This window comes from Gorilla gorilla, chromosome 10 (genome assembly GCF_029281585.2).
Source record: "Gorilla gorilla gorilla isolate KB3781 chromosome 10, NHGRI_mGorGor1-v2.1_pri, whole genome shotgun sequence".
Taxonomy (NCBI): Eukaryota; Metazoa; Chordata; class Mammalia; order Primates; family Hominidae; genus Gorilla; species Gorilla gorilla.
In genome coordinates, this window is record NC_073234.2 from 62,382,399 (window position 1) to 62,404,909 (window position 22,511).

The 22,511-nt window shown below is 36.3% G+C and overlaps 1 protein-coding gene across 1 annotated transcript in view; it reads left to right on the forward strand.

Annotated features, from left to right (window-relative positions):
• Positions 1-22,511, forward strand: part of CPNE8 (copine 8) — a 255,945-nt gene that overhangs the window by 16,494 nt on the left and 216,940 nt on the right. The window contains exons 2-3 of the mRNA XM_004052956.5: positions 16,002-16,042; positions 17,468-17,514. Coding sequence (XP_004053004.2) covers positions 16,002-16,042; positions 17,468-17,514 — 88 coding nt within the window. The remainder of the gene's footprint in view (positions 1-16,001; positions 16,043-17,467; positions 17,515-22,511) is intronic.

Below are 22,511 nucleotides of genomic sequence, written 5' to 3' on the forward strand. Positions count from 1 at the left end.
AAAAGTCAAAATCCAACTAAAGAAAAGTGTCAAGGATGAGAAGATGGAAAACAATGCTTTCTATAAAAAGGAAAAGACAGAACTTGTTTACACATGTTCAAGTTAAAAATGAGCAAGTTTACTTAAGTCAAGTCACTATCCATAAATCATGTCTTTCCTACACTTGTCTGGCTATAAAGTTTCCTTGGATGGCCTAAGTAATTTCCTAAGTGCTTGTAACAGCTGAAGTATCTAAGTGCTCAGTTGATTATATTTAGCCTAAAATGTTGCCATCCCTGATTACATCAAGTCTTTCCAGAGAAACAGACCTCATTAGTGGCTATAGCTATAAAATTAGGAAAAAAAAGAAAATTATAAAGCCACTTTGTTTCAATGAGGTCAATAAATGGTAATACAAGGTGATGATGATGATGATTGATGAACAATTTCCAGCACATATATAAAATGCTGTGATTTACAAAATGCAACTGTTGTGTGGTTGTGTCATTTTCATTTTGGCAGCATGGTCTAAACCAGCTATTGTCAACAAGAGGCACCATCAAAATTGCTTCAGAGGTTTTGCGAACTACTTATGGGCACTCCTGAAAATTCTAGGTTGCTTTCCTACAAGGGACTAAGTCCTCCCCATCATTTTCTCTATGCCCCCAATACCCCAGTAAATCTTCTGTCAGTTGAGCCTCAGGCCTCATCCTCCCATTCCTTCTACTTCCGTATCGTCTCTTTAACATGGCTGACCATTCTGCTAACTAGGTCCAGGCCAGTCTGACCCATGCAAAGACTACGCACAAGTTCCTTGACTCTTCCAACCTCACAATCTCCGGCCAACCTTCTCCTCCTCGCCAGGAATCCTGTACTTTGAGCTGGTAGAGTTGTACTCAAAAAGGGCAAATGACATCATGCTATTACTCCCTTGTCTAAGACCCTCTAGTTGCCTGTATAATGAGTCATCAGGATCTTCCAAACCCTGACTTAAATTTTCAGCCTCGTCTCTTTCTCTCTATGTCCCACCACCCTCCCCTTCTCCACTTTTGCCTCTAAACTCTTTCCTAAACTCTAAGTCACTTCAGACACCTGCATTTCCTGAGAAAACCATGATGTTCACACTGTGGTTCTCTCTGGTAGGAACAGTTTGGCCTCACGTTGTTATCTCACCTGATGGACTCTGCCGATAGTTCAAGCATCACTCATACTATGAAGACTTTTCCTGATCCTTCAGATTGAATTGTCCACCCCTCCCTTTCTCTAATTTGTAATGAATTTATTTATTATACATATTCCACATTTCACTGCACATATTTGTTTACAAATCTGTCCCCTTAATGGAATATAAATAATCTAGGGCCTGGAGCCCAATGTGTTCATATCATGGTCTCCAACACTAAATCCTTTATCTGGCACTTAATAACCTAGTGCTGGTTGACTAAACATTTGAATGAGTGTCAGACAGGTATTAAACTGTAAATTCTCATAGGATAAGAATCATGTCTTATTCAGCTTTGCATCCCACTTAGCTTCTAGTCCAGTGTATTGCATATAGAAAGTGCTTGATAATTATTTATTCAATATGTAGTTGAAGAAAGGAATGTTAGTAGAAGAAAGGCACATCACATATGAACAGGAACCATGGCTGGAAGGCCTGAAGTCCAGAAAGAGTATAGTATTAATTGAGTTGAAAAAAAATCAATTGTAAAAAGGCAGGATGAAGGAGACATAGCCAAGCAATTGCGTATGCCTGTTTCATTCAGTGGTTTTTTTAGGACTTGTAGAACTGTAGGTAGGATGGGCTGCTACTGAGATTTTGTTTCCATTGTTGTTTTGTTGGTTTTGGGGCCGAGATGAGAGCCTTTGAGTCAGGGCACACTTCTGTTCTACTCACTTCTGATAAGGATGAAACATACATATTAGGAAGTCATTTTCATTCTCCTGTATCTCAGCTGATCATTTATGCTGACCTACATATTCCCATTTGGATTAGTTCCTTCTTCTGTTTAAATTCTGTTATTGAGTCTGCAAATCTCAGATTACTCCTAGGTACTTCTGAATTGTTCAATGGTCCAAAGAAATTACAGAAGATATTGCTTAAAATCTGGAGGAAGAAAAAAACCAACCTTGCCAATCTAGCCTTACCTTTACAAGCATGTTATTGTTTTCATTGTCATAGCCTATGTATTATTTTATGCATCTTAAAGAGAGCTGGCTCAAGACAACCTTGCATATAGATAAAGATTTTCTTTTGAAATGTTGAAATGTTGAGCCTGAATATACATGACTTTTCCTCCATTATAGAAGCAACATATTATTCTACAGCTAATAGACAAAGGAACAAAATGTTAGAAAATCCAGTCATATGATCAATATATTTTGGGAGTGGTGCTTGGAAGGCAGCAGTATGTGAGCTGATGTTGGGTAGAGTGATGTTAGCCTCCAGCTTTCTACTTAGTGGAGATCTGTAGGCACATCACAGTCATCAGCTCTTGTTCTTGGACAAGTGATCCATTGCACTGACTCTGGGAAAAGCAATAAACCCTAAAAGACTGCTAATCTAGCTAATTGTGTAAAATATTTGGAGGATCATTGTCCACTTAGCTGTTAGCAAGTGAGCTGAAATGTGGTTACTGCTTTTAGAGTGGGCAGGAGGAGAGACTGAGAAAAATAATGATATATAATCTCAAGTGTTGTAACATAGTTAGGGAATGGTGTAATGTATTACAGGCTTAGCAAAAGTTTAGAGCCAGAAAGATCTGGATTTAAACGGCAGCTCCATACTTTACTATGAGAGTTCAGATAAGTTAGTTTCCTTGTGCTTCTGTTTATAGAAATTCCTTCTGATACAGTTGTATAAGGATTGTTTGAGATAATATTAATAAAGTGTTTTGAAAGTTTCCATAGCTTAGCAAGGAATTCTTGTTTTTATACAGGTATTCAACTGAAATATTTGGAAAACAGTAGATCACTTCATGAAGATAAAGTTGTAAAAATATGCAAAAAAAAATCAAATTATGTTGAAAAGAGCAAAGGATAAAGTACAAATCACCCCAACTTTCTTACCCAGCAATAGGTCAGGCTAAGCAGATATCTCTTTGTGCATTTATTTAGAGGCATATAAGGCATATTTCCATTCATATTTATTTTACAATGACTTACGTAAGATGGAAGTCGAGTTTTTTTCCTTGGATTTTGGCTTCAGATATTAATACCTGAACCTAGCTGCTGCTTTTCAGGCCTAGTACCCCCTGCCTGGCGAGCATCTCTCCAAGGGAATGATCTCAGCTGTGGTCTCAATATACCCCTCTTCCTATCTGTCTGCCTCCATGGAGCCTTCACTGCTGTTGTTAAAACATTGCTGTTGACAGTGCCACTGGGAAGTTGCAGTAATGTCCTATTGCTACAAAGCCTGGCATGAGACCTTGCTGTCTGCTGTCCCTGTAACCCTGTATGTAACTCTGCTCATTGCCTCCTGGTGCTTGTCTCTCTTGATTTACCAGATCTTTGTGGTTCTATGTGGTCCTTCTAGGTTCAGTCTCAGTCAGAAGTCCTCCTTACTAAAGACTCCCTGGGTGTCGTCATTTCTTTAAATCCATATATTCACAACTTTTTTGCTCTGTGGGCACACACCCCACAGTTCCAGGCTCCAGACTGTGTGGGCCTGTCTTTGTCTCTGAATCTGGGTCTCCCATCTGAGCTCTACCTTCTTTTGTAAAGAAATTCCTCTCAGCGTTTCCTATTATATATTCCTTCCACCAGACCCTGGCTGGGCCGACAGTATAAACTTAAAAAGAGATCAAGAGGATTCATTTTTCATTTTACCAGGAGGCTCTTTGGCCCCTTTTAATTTCATAGAAGGCAAAAGGAACTTGGAGGAGCAGCCTTAGGCTCACATTACATCTCTTCTTTCTTCTACAAAGTGGACTTGAGATCAGGGCTTAACTATTCCCATACACTACTCTAGTAGTGCCTGGCACATAATACATGCCCAATAAATCTGTGTTGAAAGAAAGCATGAATGAATGTTTTCGAATGAATTTGACCTTTTTCCTTAATCACAGTTTAGGGCTTTATCACTTAATTTAGGGCATTGCACACCCACTCTACATTATTCTCTTTGCCTTTGCCTCTAATAGTTTTTCCAATATTTACTATATGCTGGGTTTGCTCTAAGCGCTTTATATTTACTTACTTACTCCTCAAACAACTCTATGAGGAGGATACTATGATCATCTCCTTTTTTACAGATAAGAAAACTGAAGCCTAGAGAGTTTTAGTTTACACAGCTAGTAAATGGTGGAACTGGTGGTTCCCAGTCGTAATGACTGTTCAGAGGTGGCACCCTGCCAGGTGATGACAAGTCCATGAGATCTGGTGATTGTAATGAAGTGGGGAAAAGCTGGCACTCTCTTCTTGGGTGCCAGAATTATAAAATATGGAGCTAATAACCCCAGCCATCTATATTAGTCTGTTCTCCCCTTGCTGTAAAGAACTACTTGAGACTGGGTAATTTATGAAGAAATGAGATTTAATTGGCTCACCATTCTGTATGCTGTACAGGCAGCATAGCTGGGGAGGCCTCCAGAAACTTTCAATCATGGTGGAAAGCACAAGGGGAGGCAGGCACGGCTTTACATGGTGGAGCAGGAGAGAGAGAGAGAAGGGGGAAGTGCTACACACTTTTAAACAACCAAATCTCCTGAGAACTCACTATCACAAGAACAGAAGGGGGAGGACTGCCTCCATGATCCAATCACCTCCCACCCGGCCCCTCCTCCAACATTGAGGATTACAATTCTACATGAGATGTGGGTGGGGACATAGAGCCAAACAATATCAGCATCTATGTTTCCCACCATGTAGTTTAGAGAAGTAGAGGAAGCAGTTAAAAAAAAAAGATTGAAATAGATAATACTTGCACACAGAAAAACAGTTTGGGTATTTCTGCCCTTGTTTTTGTTCTTCTCACAGGGTCAGCTACATGCCTGAATCTGGGCTGTATAAAATATCTGTATTTTCACCATAAATTTCCCTTTTCTTCTGTAACTTACAACTAAATGAGTTCTATTCATGCAGCTAATATTTGTCTGTCTCACAGTAGAGCATTATCTTATTTATTTTATTTGCATGTCATTGCTCATTATTCAGGATGAACTTTATTTAAAATGTGAGTGACCAAATATATTTCTTCCTCTTATAAAATGCCAATTCACTTCTTTAAGTCATTTTTCTTTTGGGGTGCTTATACTTTTTTCTCATTAATTTAGAGAGTGCTTTGTATATTTATAGCCTTAACATTCTTGTATATGATATATGTAACAAATGTTGCATTTTGAGTTTAATTATTATATCATTTTCTCTATATAAGTTTAAAATACATTCATTATCATATAAATTAATTTTTTCTCTAGGCTTCATAATCAAGCTTAGAAAGTATCCTTTACGCCAAAATTTTAAAATAGTATGTTACCTTTTCTTCATCTTTTTTTCAATTGATTGTGGTTAATGATTTTTCTCTGTAATTTACTTTAAAATATTTCAGCAGAGAGTGTCATATAGATGTGTGTGTTAGACTGTAGAGTTAAATCTCAAGGATCCTAATCAGTTTTATATACTTTGGGTGTGGTGAGTTAGCATTGGAAGTTTAATCAGTAGCTCATGCTCTGGAAGTGGCTACTCCTAACTGTTAGACTATCTTTACCCTTTATCAACACCAGAGCGTTTTGTAATTACGATGGATGTTAGACTTAAAAAAACCAAACTGATAAAACGTGTGGTGATCAGGTATGTGGATTGACTACTTCATACCACTATACAATTATAAAAAAAAAGACTGACAATAACATTGGAGAGGATGTGGAGAAATTGGAACAACTATATATTGCTGGTAGGAATGTAATATAATGCAGTCACTTTGGAAAATAGTTTGGCAGTTTTTTCAGATTTTAAAAATAGTGTTACCATAGGACCCAGCAATTCTGTTAGGTATGTACCCCAGAGAAGTGAAACCATATGTCCGCATAAAAACTTGTACAAATCTTCATTGCAGTATTATTCATAATAGCCAAAAAATAGAAACACCCCAAATATCTATGAATCGATGAACCAAAGTGGTATATCCATACAATAGAATATGATTTGGCAATAAAACGGAATGAAGTACTGACAGATACTACAACATGGCTGAATCTTCGAAACATCATGTACTTGAAAGAAGCTAGTCACAAAAAGAGCACATATTGTATATGATCGTGATTCTATTTACATGAAATGCTCAGAATAGGCAAATACATGGAGACAGAAAGATTAGTGGTTACCAGGGGCTCGGGGAAGTGGAATAGGGTGTGATTTTTGATGGGTTCAGGGTGTTTTTGGTGGGAGGAGAGAGGAAAATATTCTAAAATTAGATAGTGGTAAGTAGTTGCACAACTCTGTGAATATACTATCAACCACTGGATTGTACACTTTAAAAGGGCAAATTTTATAGTATGTCATTTACATCTGAATAAAACTGTTACAAAAAGATACTGTGGATTAGCTAGAAATATTGCTCAAGTGAACGGGAGATACCTGCCTAGTGACCTTTAGAGTGGTGCCGTAGGCCTAGGGACGCCTTAGGTAATGGATATAAATGTTTAGAGAATTCTCTACACTTATCTGACCAGAAAGTTAGACACTCTCAACAGAATATTGTCACATCTGCCTGAAGGTGCTATTTAGAGTGTCTGAAAGGACAAGGAGCTGGAAGTTGATTAAACTGATGGAGTACACTGTGTGACTGTTTTGAGTTCTTCTTGGTAATGAATATTTGTCACTTTGGCACAATTTGGCCTGAGACTTGCTTTCTTGGTAACATACTATTTTGGAGTGAGGTTATAGTGAGAGCTGCATAGCTCACATACTTCAGCAATTGAAGGCAACATATCACTACTAAACAGCCTAGTTGGATAGAATGATTAACAGTTGATACCCAGGAGAATTATTGACTATTATGTATTCATCAAGCTCCCAATCACTCTACTGAATTATCTTATTAATTTAAAAAGCTTTTATTTGTTAATTCTCTTGCTTTTTTCTGTGTACAAAATTAAATCTTCTGCAAGTAATTTAATTTTTCTCTTTCCAATACTGCCTAATTTTTATTTTATATCTTTCTCTGTAGAGTCTCTGAAATGATGCTAAATAATAACATTATTTGCAGCTCATTTCATTTTGTTCTCAATGATATAGATGAATAGTGTAACAAAAACAGACATCAAAAATCAAAATCAAATTCAGAAATCAATAGAAAATTTGCAAAGCAGCCTCCAAGTGTTTGCCCTTTCCGTGACTTTGGCCACTTTATTTAACCTCTCTGAATTTGATTAACTTATTTGGAAAATGGATCCTGCTAATAATTGCTACTTGGTAGGATTATGGTGAGGGTTAAGTGAAATGATTTATTTAAGTGCCCAGCTCAGTGCCTGGCACTTAGTAAATAAATAGAAGGTGTGCAATTTGTGATACAGATTCTTGTTGAGTGTGATGGGGCACCTGGGGGAAATAATCAGTTCTGCATGCTAGGACAGAGCCATGGAGAGAGGCTGAAAGAGGAATTCTCATTTCCTAGCAGGAAAGGGGTTGGTGAGGAAATTTTGGGAAACAGAATGCTATGGTAAAACGTAAGTGTAGAGAAGTGTGAGGCAGGATTCATTTGAGGGACCGCAAAGAATCTGAAGTGTCTGGAAGCAAAGTCTGTAAGAAATAATATGGATAGAGGTGCAGCTGGAGACATAGCCAGGGGTCAGAATGTGGCAGGTGCTCAGTGCAATGTTATGGAGTTTGGAATTTCTGGAGGTAATGGGTTTTTTTGCAAGCGAGGCATTTGCTTAAGTATTTACAGTAGAGAGCTTTCTCCTGGAGGCGTCTTGGTGAATGAACCGGGATATGGGAGACAAGATGACCTGTTACTGAGGCGTCTTGCTTGGAGGAGAGGTTGGACAGTGTTGCTGGCTGTATTCGTTTCCTGTGGCTGTTATAATAAATTGCCACAACCTTGTTGGCTTAAAAGAACAGAAATTTATTTTCTCACAGGTCTGGATGCCAAAAGTCCTAAATCAGTATTGCCGGGCTGAAATCAAGGTGTTGGCAGGGCTGATGTCACTCCAGCTGCTCTAGTGGACAATCCATTCTTTGCCTTTTCCAGCTCCTGGTGGTTGCTGCTAGCTTGCTTTGGCTTGTGACTGCATCACTCTAATATTCAAGGCCAAAATCTACAACTCTCTCTGTGCTGTCACTGTCTTGTCTCTTCTGTAAGTGTCAAATCGCCCTCTGCCTTCCTCTTATATATGATATATGTGATTGAATTTTTGGCCCTCCCAGATAATCCAGGGTAATCTACTCATCTCAGGATTTATAGTTTAATCATGTCTGCAGAGACCTCTTCCAAATAAGGTCACATTTACAGGTTCCAGGGATTTGGACCTGATATGTTTGGGTGTCCATTATTTTTCTTTCACAATTGTCATTTACTAGGACAGAAAATACAGGAGCCATAAGATTGGGGAAAAGGTAATGAATTTAGTTTTATACCTGAGATTTAGGTTTTTAAGAAGACCCATATCCTGCTCTCAGTCTCTTTTTTTTTCTGCATTTTTTTTAAAGCATAAACATGTTTCCCTTTTCCAGCTGAAATCAGGAATTGCATTCTGTATCTTTTTCTGAAAGCTTGCATTACCCTGAGTTAACCCTCCATTACTTCAAACCCGTAGGTTCTTGTATTTATCTCAGGCTAACCAGAGCTCTGACGTGTCAAGTTCTGACAAAGCATAGGTTTCTTTTTAAGTAGTTTCCAAGGATATCAATCACGGTTGAATGCTTCAGAACGAATATAAAAAAATATACGGTTAATTCTCCTCTCTTCAAATTTCTGTTAGTGTCTAACCCAAATTCACCCATGCAAAGGTTGAAACTATAATTTTATAACTGGCCTTTTCAGCTTAACAGTAGTAATAAGTACTTTGAACAACCAATTTCAGCAGAAACTGAAAAATAACTTAAAATTTCTTTTATCCCTAGTGTCTGTTGGGTAATATCTGTCATTTATGATAAACTTCTTGCTGTATATTCAGGCTACCAGAGGAAGCTGTTGAACTGAATTTTTTAGTCTATTTGTGCAGCTTCAAATCTGAAAGTCTGTTCTTAACTTTCTTGAAAGACAGATAATCTTGTTAAGTACTTTCCAATGACCCTATCCTTCAGAATTACTTGGTATCTTAGATGCTAGCTGACTTTGGCTTTTTAGTAAGTTTCGGTTTTAAAATATTTCTTTTTTTTTTTTTTTTTGAGACGGAATCTCGCTCTGTCCCCCAGGCTGGAGTGCAGTGGTGCGATCTCGGCTCACTGCAAGCTCGCCTCCCGGGTTCACGCCATTCTCCTGTCTTAGCCTCCCGAGTAGCTGGGACTACAGGCGCCTGCCACCACGCCCAGCTAATTTTTTGTATTTTTAGTAGAGACGGGGTTTCACCGTTTTAGCTAGGATGGTCTCGATCTCCCGACCTCGTGATCCACCCGTCTCGGCCTCCCAAAGTGCTGGGATTACAGGCATGAGCCACCGCTCCCGGCCTTTTTTTTTCATTTCTAAACCTTTCCTTTTTGCCTGTACACAGTTTGGCTCCCCTTGCTATAGAAATTGTAGTTTTGGGAAAAATATTTCTTCCTGAAGTGTGTTATGTTAAATTTCTCAGGGTATTGTTTATTCAGTGAATAAAATAAAAGAATGAATGAATCAGAGAGAATTAAACATTGCATTTAAATCACTTCCAAAGATTAAATTTGCTTTCAGTTGCTCAAAAAAAGTTTTGATTTCCTTGTCTTCATAAAAAAAAATTCTGAAAACCATTTTGTGTGTATGTACATTAAAAAAATATATATACATACAAATAACTTTCTGATTCCAGTCCATAAGATAACATAATGCCCTAAATAAAGGCCGTGGGCATGGTTCAGTGACATGGGGCTCAGTGATGCTGTCACTCTCAGGGATTTTCAGTTAATGGATTACCTATTAGAGCAAAGGCGCCAAATGCTGGATTCCCCTTCTACTCTGCCTTCTATAATAAAACACCTAACCTTACCTAAAGTGAAAAAAGATGATGCTGTAGATTGGAGACTAAAACTCTTCGTTCATTCAACGGGCCCCACTTATGTGCAAGCTTGTGCTAGTTTCTGTAGCTGCCTAAGCAACATTTGGTAAAGACTTTGCAGGCTATCAGTGGTCCAGAGACTACACTGAAAAATAAATAAATAAAAGGCCCTTAATAATTTACAAAATTTTAATTAAAACCAGAATCATTCTGCTTATTGACACAGGGCAATTTGCAGGGGACATTATGATTCAGAGATACTGGTCTCTGTCCACATGTGGAAAATTTATTCTGGACAGTGTTTGCAAAATGATAAAGCATTGTTTGGCTCTACTTATAAACTGTATTTTTGTCCCTATAGAAAATTAAATATTTTTTTGTTGGGCTCTATTTACAAACTATATTTCCATTCCTGTTGAAAATTAAATGGAAAAATTGCACTCAAGGTACAGCAGTAGATTTTTTAATGTGTTGTTTCACTTCTGCTGGTCACAGTGCTTTTTGGAATTAATTTTATGTCTCCAAGTTGAGGACTTAACCGCTAAAACAAGTATCTTGTATGTTTTTTTTTTTTATTGAATTAGAACTTTAAAAATTTCTAATTTTTTAATTAAATTAGAACTTTAAAAAGGTCACAAATAGCAAAATTGCCTTTACTCTGAAACTATTAACTTTAAAATTCACACACAAGTTGTCTTTTTCAAATTTCATCTGTGGAAGGATAATGATATTTGTTTCCCTTTTAAAGGATTTTTTAACAAGAATATTTATTAGGTGATTTTATCTGCTGAGCAAGAAAGAGTGAGTAGCATGCCTGCAACTTTAGGATTAACTCACAAGTCACTTTTTACTTTAAATACATCATGTTATGCTCATTATACATATGAAGAATTCAAAGTTTTTATTTTCTACTACTAAATCCTTAATACACATAAATATAATGGAAAAAATACTTAGCTTTTTAAAAATAATATTGCAGGATTTTTTCCTTAGTTTGGCTAAAGACAGGGTCCTTGTCCCATAGCCATGAAAATTTAGGCTCACAGACAATTCGAGGAGGGAGAAAAATGGGACGTATTTGGCAAAAAGGAAAAAAAAAAGGGGAAACAGAGACTCTCTGTAAAGCCAGGGTCCCTACTGGGCTGCTTCCTATCTGGCAATTTGAATCTCAGGTTCCACTCAGGAAGAGGAGTGGCCAGGCTCCTCCCCACTGCAAGTGGGGCAAACTATGGCTCCACCACAGTGTAGATTCCCAGTGCACAGGCTGGTTGGAGTTTTGCCAGGGACACCCTCCCACCTGACTGTCTCAATAAGGTACTCATTTCAGGACATATATTTATTTAGATCACTTAAATTATATATATGATTATCAATTATTTGAAAAATAGTTGGAATAAGAACTAATTACTGTACCTGGCTTTTGTTGTTGTTGTCGTAGCTGAATCAATTTGACAGTTTTTAGGTTACTGTTCTTTCTCCCTATAATAAACTGTGATTTCATATACCATCCTATATTGCTATTTAGTTATTTATGTAAGTAAAATTCAGCCTTCTTGAAATAAACCTTTAATACAGATTGTATTATTTTTGATAGTGCTTAGTTAGGTCTTGGCCATAGATTATTTGCTTGAAAAATACTTGCAGATTTGCTTTGAAGTTGAAAGAGAATTGCTACTTTCCAGTTTGAGAAAGACAAGCATGAGATACAATTTTAAGAGGCTAGCTGGCTGTTCAATGTGGGTCTCAGAATGCCGACTGACAATAAAAACTACAACAGTAAAGACAACTGTGATATTCATATTGGCTACTCAGTAACAACTATATGAGAAACTGTCTTAAATTTGGAAGATGACTTGTTGAGCATAAAATCAGAGCAGGCTGGGTTATCAGATGAGCTAACTGACTATTGTGTTTAGGGGAAGGCAGGCTGTTCTCAAGGATGAATATGCATGAGAATTGAGTAGGAAGGCCCAGGAGTCAGGGAATTCTTTATCTTGGATGGTTTTGGAAAGGTGTTGCTAAATTCCTGCTTATCTACTTTTTAATTTTACATTTCATGCAAAATACACCTCTCCAGTTAACCCAGTGATGTTACTAGAAAGGTGTCCCGATCAAGACTCCAAGAAAGGGTTCTTGGATCTTGCCCAAGAAAGATTTCTAGGTGAGTCAATAAAGTGAAAGCAAGTTTATTAAGAAAGAAAAGGAACAAAAGAACAGCTACTCCATGGGCAGAGGAGTGCCGAGGGCTGCTGGTTGCTCATTTTTATGGTTATTTCTTGATTATATCCACGGGGTGGATTATTCATGCCTTCCCTTTTTAGAACATATAGGGTACTTCCTGATGTTGCCATGGCATTTGTAAACTGTCATGGCCCGGGTGGGAGTGTAGCAGTGAGGAAGACCAGAGGTCACTCTCATCACCATCTTGGTTTTGGTGAGTTTTGGCCAGCTTCTTTACTGCAACCTGTTTTATCAGAAGGGTCTTTATGACCTGCACCTTGTGCCAATCTCCTTATACCGTGACTAAGGATGCCTTAACCTCCTGGGATTGCAGCCTAGCAGGTCTCAGCCTTATTTTACCTAGCCGTTATTCAAGATGGAGTTGCTGTGGTTTGAAGACTTCTGATAGTATTTCTTCCTACAGGTTAGAATTAAATTGGCTGGGCCTCGGCTTTAGTTATGCTATTTCAATTATCCCCCTTTAAGCTCATAGTCTAGGAATTTTAATGAAATTTGAGGATGAGTGGATACTAGAACAACTCAGGCACTTTATAGATTATAATTTTGATTAGATATTTCATCAGATAATTTTTCTAACTTGTACACTGTATTTTTCCAAAATTTCTTTTGAAGAATTTGTTCTTTTGTATTAGCTACATCTAGATTTGCAGAATAGAAAGACATGTTCAGGACTTTTAACCTAGTGTTGATGTTCAACATCATGTTATAAAATGGTAGGAACAAAGTTACAGGCATCCTAGCTCAAGCAGATGACAAGTCCATGGAGGGAAGAGTAGCCTTCTCATATAAAATCTGGTCATGGAGGGGTGTGTGTATGTTTATTTTTAAAAGTGCAATATATAAAAAACAAAGATTTTTTTTCTTTGAAAAGTATAGTGGGTTTGGCCTCTCATTCTGGTTTTCTGTCCTCATTCTATAAGCAGCATCTCTCTTTATACTAGTCTATGAACAGGAATTTATTTTCCTTTATATTCATGTGGTAGGTAAAATTGGAGGCCTTTGACATTTTCAATACTCATAGAAAGTAAGAAGTCTTCTGGACTTCTCCAGAAACTGAGGTATTTTGTAAAGAACAGAAGAATCAGATTCAGAATGATTGGTACCATTAGATTATTCTGTACTGGGCTGTGTACATTGACTCATTCACTCACTTTCTCTGAGCCCCAGCTTAGTTTCTGAATTTATGAAATGGCCTTTGCAATAATACCTATCTTATTTTACTTAATGTGAATGGGCTTTGTTTCTAATAGGATATTGGGAAGATAAAATTCTTATTCCTAAAATAAATCTAAACTGAATGGTGCATTTTAACAATCACTGGTCTTTTGCAGTGTATATATCACTAAGAATATTTGCCTTTTCCAACTTTGCGATCATATATGCTTGAGTAAAGTAGTCTTTTGGGAATTCAACCTGTCAGAGATAATCTATTCTATTATATTCATATGACCAAAGTACAGGTAAAATTATTACCAAATATAATTGGAAAGTTAAATTGCAAATTTCAGACTATGTTATGAAGATTTATAGATTTTTACTTGTCATTATACAAAGAGTTTTTTGTTGGCTTGTTTTATTTTTGATCTTACCATTATGTGTTATGGATCACAATGGCTGAGTGAAACAATGTGACAAGTAAAGTTTATGATTAAGAATACTAATCTCAGTGGGGTGCAGTGGCTTACGCCTGTAATCCCAGCACTTTGGGAGGCAGAGGTGGGTGGATCACCTGAGGTCGGGAGTTTGAGACCAGCCTGACCAACATGGAGAAACCCTGTCTCTACTAAAAATATAAAATTAGCTGGGCGTGATGGCACATGCCTGTAATCCCAGCTACTTTCGGGAGGCTGAGGCAGGAGAATCACTTGAACCTGGAAGGCGGAGGTTGCAATGAACAGAGATCGCACCATTGCACTCCAGCCTGGGTAACAAGTGAAACTTCGTCTCAAAAAAAAAGAATACTCATCTGTCCTATTGTTTATAGAAATCCTTTATTTTGTATTTGTGGTTAAAACTTGTAGTTTACTTTTTTTTACATAAGTAAGGCATTGAAACTACATTATTTTCTGTTAAATATGTACATAGCATAGTTTTTGAGTCACAGCCACATCACAATATTTTGCACTGTCATCTCTGTTTCTTTGTGAATTCTGAAAGAAACAGCATAATATTTTCCTAGGATACCTAATGAGCAAAAGCTTGAGTCACAGGAAGGATTGGGAGAATTCCCACTTAAGTGAAGAACTACCTTTGTATAATAAATGTAATATCACAGTAATTTCTCAAATGAAAATATTTTAGTTTACTGTTTGCTAACCATTGCTGGAGTCATGGTGTCTGCTCAGGGGACAGAAAGGATTAATTTAATGTGATTACTGACTAGTGGTCTTCTAATCTGATTTAATTCCAAATATGAGTATGTCTGATGTTTCTCCTTTCTAGGAATATTTCAAGACATGATCTCATTTCATTGTTTGTGCTGCATTGGTTTGTTGAATATGTTTTTATTTTTTCAGTGTATAGTGATTCAATGGAGGCAATCACTTTTGAGAACCTGAAATAAGAAAGGATGCCAGATTCATATGAAAAAGGGACTTTTCAGATACCAAGGGCAGTACAAATAAATGCACATGAATAGTAGTCCTGGTGGAAAATAAGACAGCTTGAACACGAGATTTTTATTATAAGTATTACAAATAGAAATGTAATTTAGCTATTCCATTTTAATTAATGGAAGATGATTGTTAAACACAAATTTGAACTTTTAGAACCCTCAAGTCATCATTCTGGATAATCAAATTTTTCAGAAAAGCATATAGCTTTAAATCATAATTTTATAAAAACTAATTTTAGATGGAAATTTTTCTAATAATTTCCTGCCTTGTGAATCAGAGCATATTGAATTTAACTTTTTAATGAGTACTCAGGGTTATTGTTATGAGCATAAAGTATAGGACTGCATTACTACCATTGAGGGTAGCAATACACTAGTATCAGAGGAATCCAGGCTTTCCTACTTTCTGATTTTCCATTGTTATTCTATTTTAGAAATATCTGGAAAAAAAAGTACTAATAATGGCCTTGTGTACGTTTTTAATGTTTACTGAAAAGAGTCTTCAGGCAACATCTATATGTTCATCTTAAATTCCGAAACCGTAATAGCAACATAAAACTCATCAGGGTTGATGTAACACAAATGTCAGTAGATGCTGCTTCACAACTGTATTCTAATTGTATAGACTAACGTGATCATGTGCTCTGAACTGCAAACAATTTTGCATTAACAACTCACAATTCAATTCAGGAAGCATTTCTGAACACCTTTATATTCTTAATGAAAGATTAAATGGAAACCTAAAACAGTTAATTCTCTCCAAGAGATTTTAATCTTAGGATGTAAGGAGTCATGTTATTGGTTAAGTGGAATGAAAGTGAGAAAATAAAAGCTTTCTCTTATTTTGGAGTCCAGTGATGTTCAGTCTGAATATATACAAGCAGACCCTTAGGACATGTTTATTTAGTCATATATATGTATATGTGTGTGTATGTGTATGTTTATATACACAATTATGTACATACACGTTTTAATATGTCTATATAAATATAAATATTTGCTTTTATTTTGCTAACATTTTCTGTTTTATTCAACAGAAATCTTCTTGACAGAGACACATTTTCTAAATCTGATCCAAGTAAGTATGTATTGCTTGCCTTTTGAAAAATCATTTGATTTTGCAAAAGTTGTAGGAAACTCATAGTTCTTGTTTAAAGGTTTGTTTTAAAGCCTAGAAAGCAACAGGGGAATGGTCCCAAGCCCTACATACTCATCAACCCCGGGCAGTACTGTGGGTAAAGAGGGACTTGCTGAGCACTTTGAGAATAAAATGAGAATGCAAATGACTCCAATGTGGGACAGTTCACTTTGAAATTAAAACCTCGTACTATGGCCATTTGGTAGAAATTATTATATTTGAAAGAAAACTGTAATGGGCCATAATTTAAAGTTATTTAGTCACAGAGTAATACGTTTCTTTCTTTCTTTCTTTTTTTTTTTTTTTAATGAAAGTGGTGGTCGGGCAAGGTGGTTCATGCCTATAATCCCAGCACTTTGGGAGGCCGAAGCAGGACTATTGCCTGAGCCCAGGAGTTCAAGACCAGCCTGGACTACATAGTGAGACCCGCCCAACCCCGTCTCTTAAAAAAAAAAGAGAGAAAAGAAAAATAAAATAAAAGTGGTGTATACAATTTACAACCAAGTGAAATATGTAACATCTGATATGAACCAAAGTGTTTGATTACTAATTAGAGGTATTGAAAATTGGAGATAACTTGTAAAGTGAGAAGGGTAGTTTGAATTAGAAAACAGCAGAATGAACTGTATAAATCAATGTGTTTCCGAATCTTGTAATTTTAGAAATGGGTATACAACAGTTCTCTATCTCTACAAACGTGTGAACAAATATGGTTGAATTACAGAGGGAAGGTTTTTGTCAGTTGTCAGAATTCTTGAGGTAGTCATTGGGAAAAAGGCATTGCAATTGTGGGTATTAAAAATTCCTGGGGCTCATTTGACAAGTGGGTGGGACACTTCTTATCCCTTAATCTTTACCCAAAACTCTTAATCTCCCTTTTGGGAATTCCTTTCTTGGTTGACAGGATTTCTTACCTATTTACAAATATTAAGGGTGGAAGTTATAAATATTAAATGTAGAGCATGACTTGCCCCAAGTTTTCATTCCTATTATACCTTTGAGCACTGTAAATATCTTAGGGAGAGCTTGGCTTGTTTTTCACAACATAATGAAATATTTCAAATTGTTTAAATTATGGTTTTAAAATTTATCTATGAAGACCTTAGCAAGTACTTATTATTTTATGTGCCAAGCTCAATTCATACTAAGTTCTAAAGATCTGGCATAATAGTTTGTTTTCTGATTATTTAAATTAATTTTTAGTCATATGATGATTTACTAGCCTTTTTTTTTGCAAGGGTAAGTCTAGGAATTAGGCATTTAATTTTCATGTAGCTTCTGAACAGCTGAAAAATAAATTGTATACATTCACTTATGATTTTCATAAAAGACATTTATATGTGCGTATTTTTTCATCTTTTGTAGTTTGTGTCTTATATGTACAAGGAGTTGGAAATAAAGAATGGAGAGAGGTAAGTTTAAAACTTTTTTAAAAAAATCACTGGGCTTGAAGATACAGTAAGTTATAACTTGATCAAGATGATACTTTCTATTTTCCGTTGTAAGTCCTTTTGAACCCAAAGATTGAATTGTTTTTATCTTAGGAAAGTTACCTTTGTGTTTTGTTTTTAATAACAGTGAATGTTTAGCTGATTTATGACCTTCTTGTGAGATATTCTAGTCCTGAAACTTGTACTTCCTTTATCCAGACATAAATTTAATGTGTTGCAATCTATTTGACATGATTTCTTACAAAATTTAAGTTTGTGAGTTAAGTCTTATTTTTAGAGATCAATTGCTGATACTTATAAAATGCCACTTGAAAAGATTTCAGTTGTGCTGCTTAATACCAAATATTGCCTACTTTTTGCAACATATTTAAAAATAAAGTAGAAATTCAGCTTCTTAATACAAATGTATGTTGTTTAATGAAGCAAAAGTGAAGAGACTGAATTGTTAATTTATTTTCTAGAGTGTCTTCACATTCAAATGGGTGGATGATCATTGGATGGTGGAGTGCATATTAAATAAAAGGCATTTCCATCTGCCTATAGTTGCCAGTTATCTCAGGAAGTTAGTGCATTGTTTTAATGAGGTTACAGTTTCTGGCTAGATTTCCCTAGTGAGGTTTGTGCTATTTGTGCCACAGAGTGCATTTGCCAGTCATTTTACCACTGTGTCTCAATTTTGAGTAGAGGGCAAGAATAAATCATTTAATTTATTCTTAAAACCTGGGGAAAATAATTCAAAACTTGTTTCTACTGATAATGAGCTGGTGGTCAGTAGTCTGCTGAACATGTTTATCGTATCTAACTGCTTCTGCACATTTTTTTTTTTTGTTTGAGACAGAGTTTCACTCTTATTGCTCAGGCTGGAGTGCTATGGCACAATCTCGGCTCACTGCAACCTCTGCCTCCCAGGTTCAAGCGATTCTCCTGCTTCAGCCTCCCGAGTAGCTGAGCTTACAGGCATGCGCCACCATGCCTGGCTGATTTTGTATTTTTGGTAGAGACGGGGTTTCTCCATGTTGATCAGGCTGGTCTCAAACTCCCAACCTCAGGTGATCTACCTGCCTCGGCCTCCCAAAGTGCTGGGATTACAGGTGTGAGCCACTGCGCCTGGCGCATTTCTATTTAGTTCAATATTTACCTCAAACTCTGTATATCAAATATAAACTGATCATCTTTATGCTATGTCTGCTTCTTCTTTGCTTCAAATATAGCTAAAACTACCAGCCAAAATATGAAACTGCAATTTTTGTAGTCATCCTGAGTTTCTCTCCCACATCTTCATCACTTAATGTCATCCAGTGCTATGAATTCTCTTTCATAAAAAAGAAAAATCCATGCTTGGATAAGCCAGCCTTTTTATTGAGACCCATTTTCTCTTTTGTCCTTCCTGTTGCAACAATTCTCCTACCTTAGTATATGCCCCCTTTTTCCATGTTCATCTGTCTAATCATCCCTTTGATTATCTTCCTGAAAGACATGCTGTCTTGTCATTCTCTCCGGAGTTCCCTTTCTCAAAGGCCTGAAACAATACAGTGGAACTGCTTATTGACCATAGATGCCAGGCTAGATGGGACTGAGCATTGACCAGGGTGTCCACAAAAGGGCTTTGCTTCAGGCACCAAAAAGTAACCAGGATAAGGATACCTAAGTTATAGTACCAGACATCTGGGCCAGTGCAAATGACTAATAATGAGGCAATTGGAAACTTTATTGGATAAAGGGAGTTTGAAGAAGGACAACAACAAAAAATTTTGGACCTAAACCAGGGTTCTGGGAGTTAATTCTTAAGTGGGTGCTGACCAAGTAGTGTTAGCCAGTTAGTTTAAGGGCAGCCTCAGCTCAAAATCTCCCTTCCTTAAAAAATTTCTCATGCTTTCCTATTGCCTAAGCAATGAATGATAAATTTCTTATTTAATTTACAATTTTTATAATAAAGATGGCTAACTAATGTTCCAAACCCTTCATAAATATTGACTAATTTAGTTTTCACAGCAACTTTAAGAGGTAGGTTATATTATAATCCTTATGTTTCATGAGAAAAATGAAACACAGAAAGGTTAAATGACTAGACCAAAGTTACCCAGTTGTAAATGACAAAGTGGGAATTTCTTTTTTTTAACTTTTACATTATTTAAATTTTTATTTTTATTTATTTATTTATTTATTTATTTATTTTTATTATACTTTAAGTTAAGGGGTACATGTGCAGAATGTGCAGGTTTGTTACATAGGTATACATGTGCCATAGTGGTTTGCTGCACCCGTCAACCTGTCATCTACATTAGGTATTTCTCCTAATGCTATTTCTCCCCTAGCCCCCCACCCCCCGACAGGCGCCAGTGTGTGATGTCCCCCTCCCTGTGTCCATGTGTTCTCATTGTTTAACTCCCACTTATGAGGGAGACCATGTGGTGTTTAGTTTTCTGTTCCTGTGTTAGTTTGCTGAGAATGATGGTTTCCAACTTCATCCATGTCCCTGCAAAGGACATGAACTCATCCTTTTTTATGGCTGCACAGCATTCCATGGTGTGTATGTGCCACATTGTCTTTATCCAGTCTATCACTGATGGGCATTTGGGTTGGTTCCAAGTCTTTGCTATTGTGAACAGTGCCACAGTAAACACACATGTGCATGTGTCTTTATAGTAGAATGATTGATTTATAATCCTTTGGGTATATATCCAGTAATGGGATTGCTGGGTCAAATGGTATTTCTAGTTCTAGATCCTTGAGGAATCACCACACTGTCTTCCACAATGGTTTAACTAATTTATACTCCCACCAACAGTGTAAAAGCATTCCTATTTTCTCCACATCCTCTCTAGCATCTGTTGTTTCCTGACTTTTTAATGATCACCAGGCCATCTGGCTACACAGCCCTTGCTATTAGACCATCTTGCTATGCAGAATTCTTGTCTGATACCAACCTTTATGCTCTTCTTTTATAAATGGAAAGAAACTTTACCAATCAATTTTTGGGGCTTTATTAATATTTTCTTATGCTTGGCTTGGAAAGAAAGACGAGTAGAAAGAGGAAGCCTACAGTTTATGAGAAATGGCATAATATTAAAATAGAAAAAACAGAGTATTTTGCTTATTTTTTATTTTTGAAGGAGTTAAAAGTATTGGTAAGATGGAATAATGATCAAAAACGGTTTGAAAACAAAATGAAAATGGACAAAATGATGAGATAGGACCCAGAGTTATATAGAGTAGGTGGGAGCTGAAGATGGCTGAAGATGGGGAAATACAAATTAAGAGGCATTTTCAACATAGTTTCAGAAGAGTGAAAAGTATTAAAGAGAGAATGGTCTGGAAGAATAGAAAGGAAGTGCCAAATGCAAGAGACAAGCATTTTGGAACATTTAGCAACTAATTGAACTTGCTGGATAATGAAAAGGGATCAAAAAATGAATGACACTGTGTGTGTTACTAAGCCCCACAAAACCATTTGAGAAAGAGTTTATTCTGAGAGCCAGCATAATGTTGTGGTTGAGGGCATGCACTTGATCTTTCAGTGACTCTGTTTCCTCATTTGTAACATGAGAAATAATGATAATGATTCTAGCTAATACAGCTGTTATGAGGATTAAATATGAATCACTTGTAACAGTATCTGGCACATAAGAAGTACTATACAATTAAGGATACATTATAATTCTAAGACATTAAACAACTTGTGAAAGGATAACAAAACCAGGAAGTGGCAGGTAGGTAAATTCCTGCATTATAAAATTCTGTAAAATTCTTTGCACAAGCCCAGCAGTTGATGGGAAAATGACTTATGGGATTTACTTGGCCTCAAACCTAATATGAAGCTGTGGTGTTACCCAGCTGCTAAAAAGCTAGTGCAATCTAAGGATCCATTGATGGATGTGCAGTGTTTACATCAAGGAAGATAATGCTATTATGTTGAACCATATGAAATTGTCATATTTTATCGGTCAGAAATGGTTGAATCTTGGCAGTTTCATGTGATTCAACTGAATACTGTTGCATTTTGCTCCAGTGGAAAATTGCTTTTTTATCTACATTTCAAACCATTGGAAAGCCAAGGCTGTATTTGAAGAGGGCTGCCATTTTGAAGAAAGGGATAGAAACTATACCATACGAATAAAATAATATTTAATCTGAAAAAAGGCAAAGACTGAACAATTCACAGTACTTTCTTCAGACTCTTAAAATATTTTCATTTGGAAATGGGGGTATACTTGATGTTCAAGAGAAAACAAAATTTTAACCAAAGTTTGGAGAGACAAATAGATAATATTTAGTCTACTGTGAAGAAAACCTTTGTAACACTTAAAGTATCCCACAGTAGTAGGTTTTTCAGAGCTGTATCCTGAAAGTATAGCGCATTTACTGTTACTGGAAGTATTGAATAAAAGGCTGCATTGATTCATCAGGAAAGAAGTTGAACTTCATTATCTCTATTTTCTTACAAGTTTGTGAATTCTTATGATGCTATGGAGTTCAAAGAGTTTCCTAGTCATTTTATTAATTCTACCAAGTATCTTTTAAGTATTGAACACTATTTTATAAGGATGAAAAGTAGCAAAGCTACTGTAATAATTACTGTTAGGATTATTTGAAATCAGACTGGGAAAATTTAGATACTTTATTAATAGTTTTTAAATGTATCTTTTATTTATCAATTTGACCAATATTATTGGGTGCCAATTATGTAGTAGTGAATAAAATTTAAAAATAAATAGTGTTTCTACCTCAGGGAGCATGCAATATAATTGGAGAGTTTTCTCAGCAATTTTGGTATATCTGTAAAATCAATTTATTGATGGAGGTATCAGCATTATCTCAATAATATAGCGGTTATGTTTGTATTTAAATTCAGGTATATTTTGGAAAAGCATGTATATAACAAGCCATATGAATTTATGTTCTGAGATGAATCACTTTTAGATAATAAGGGGAATAAGTGAAAAAATAAAGCTTAAAAA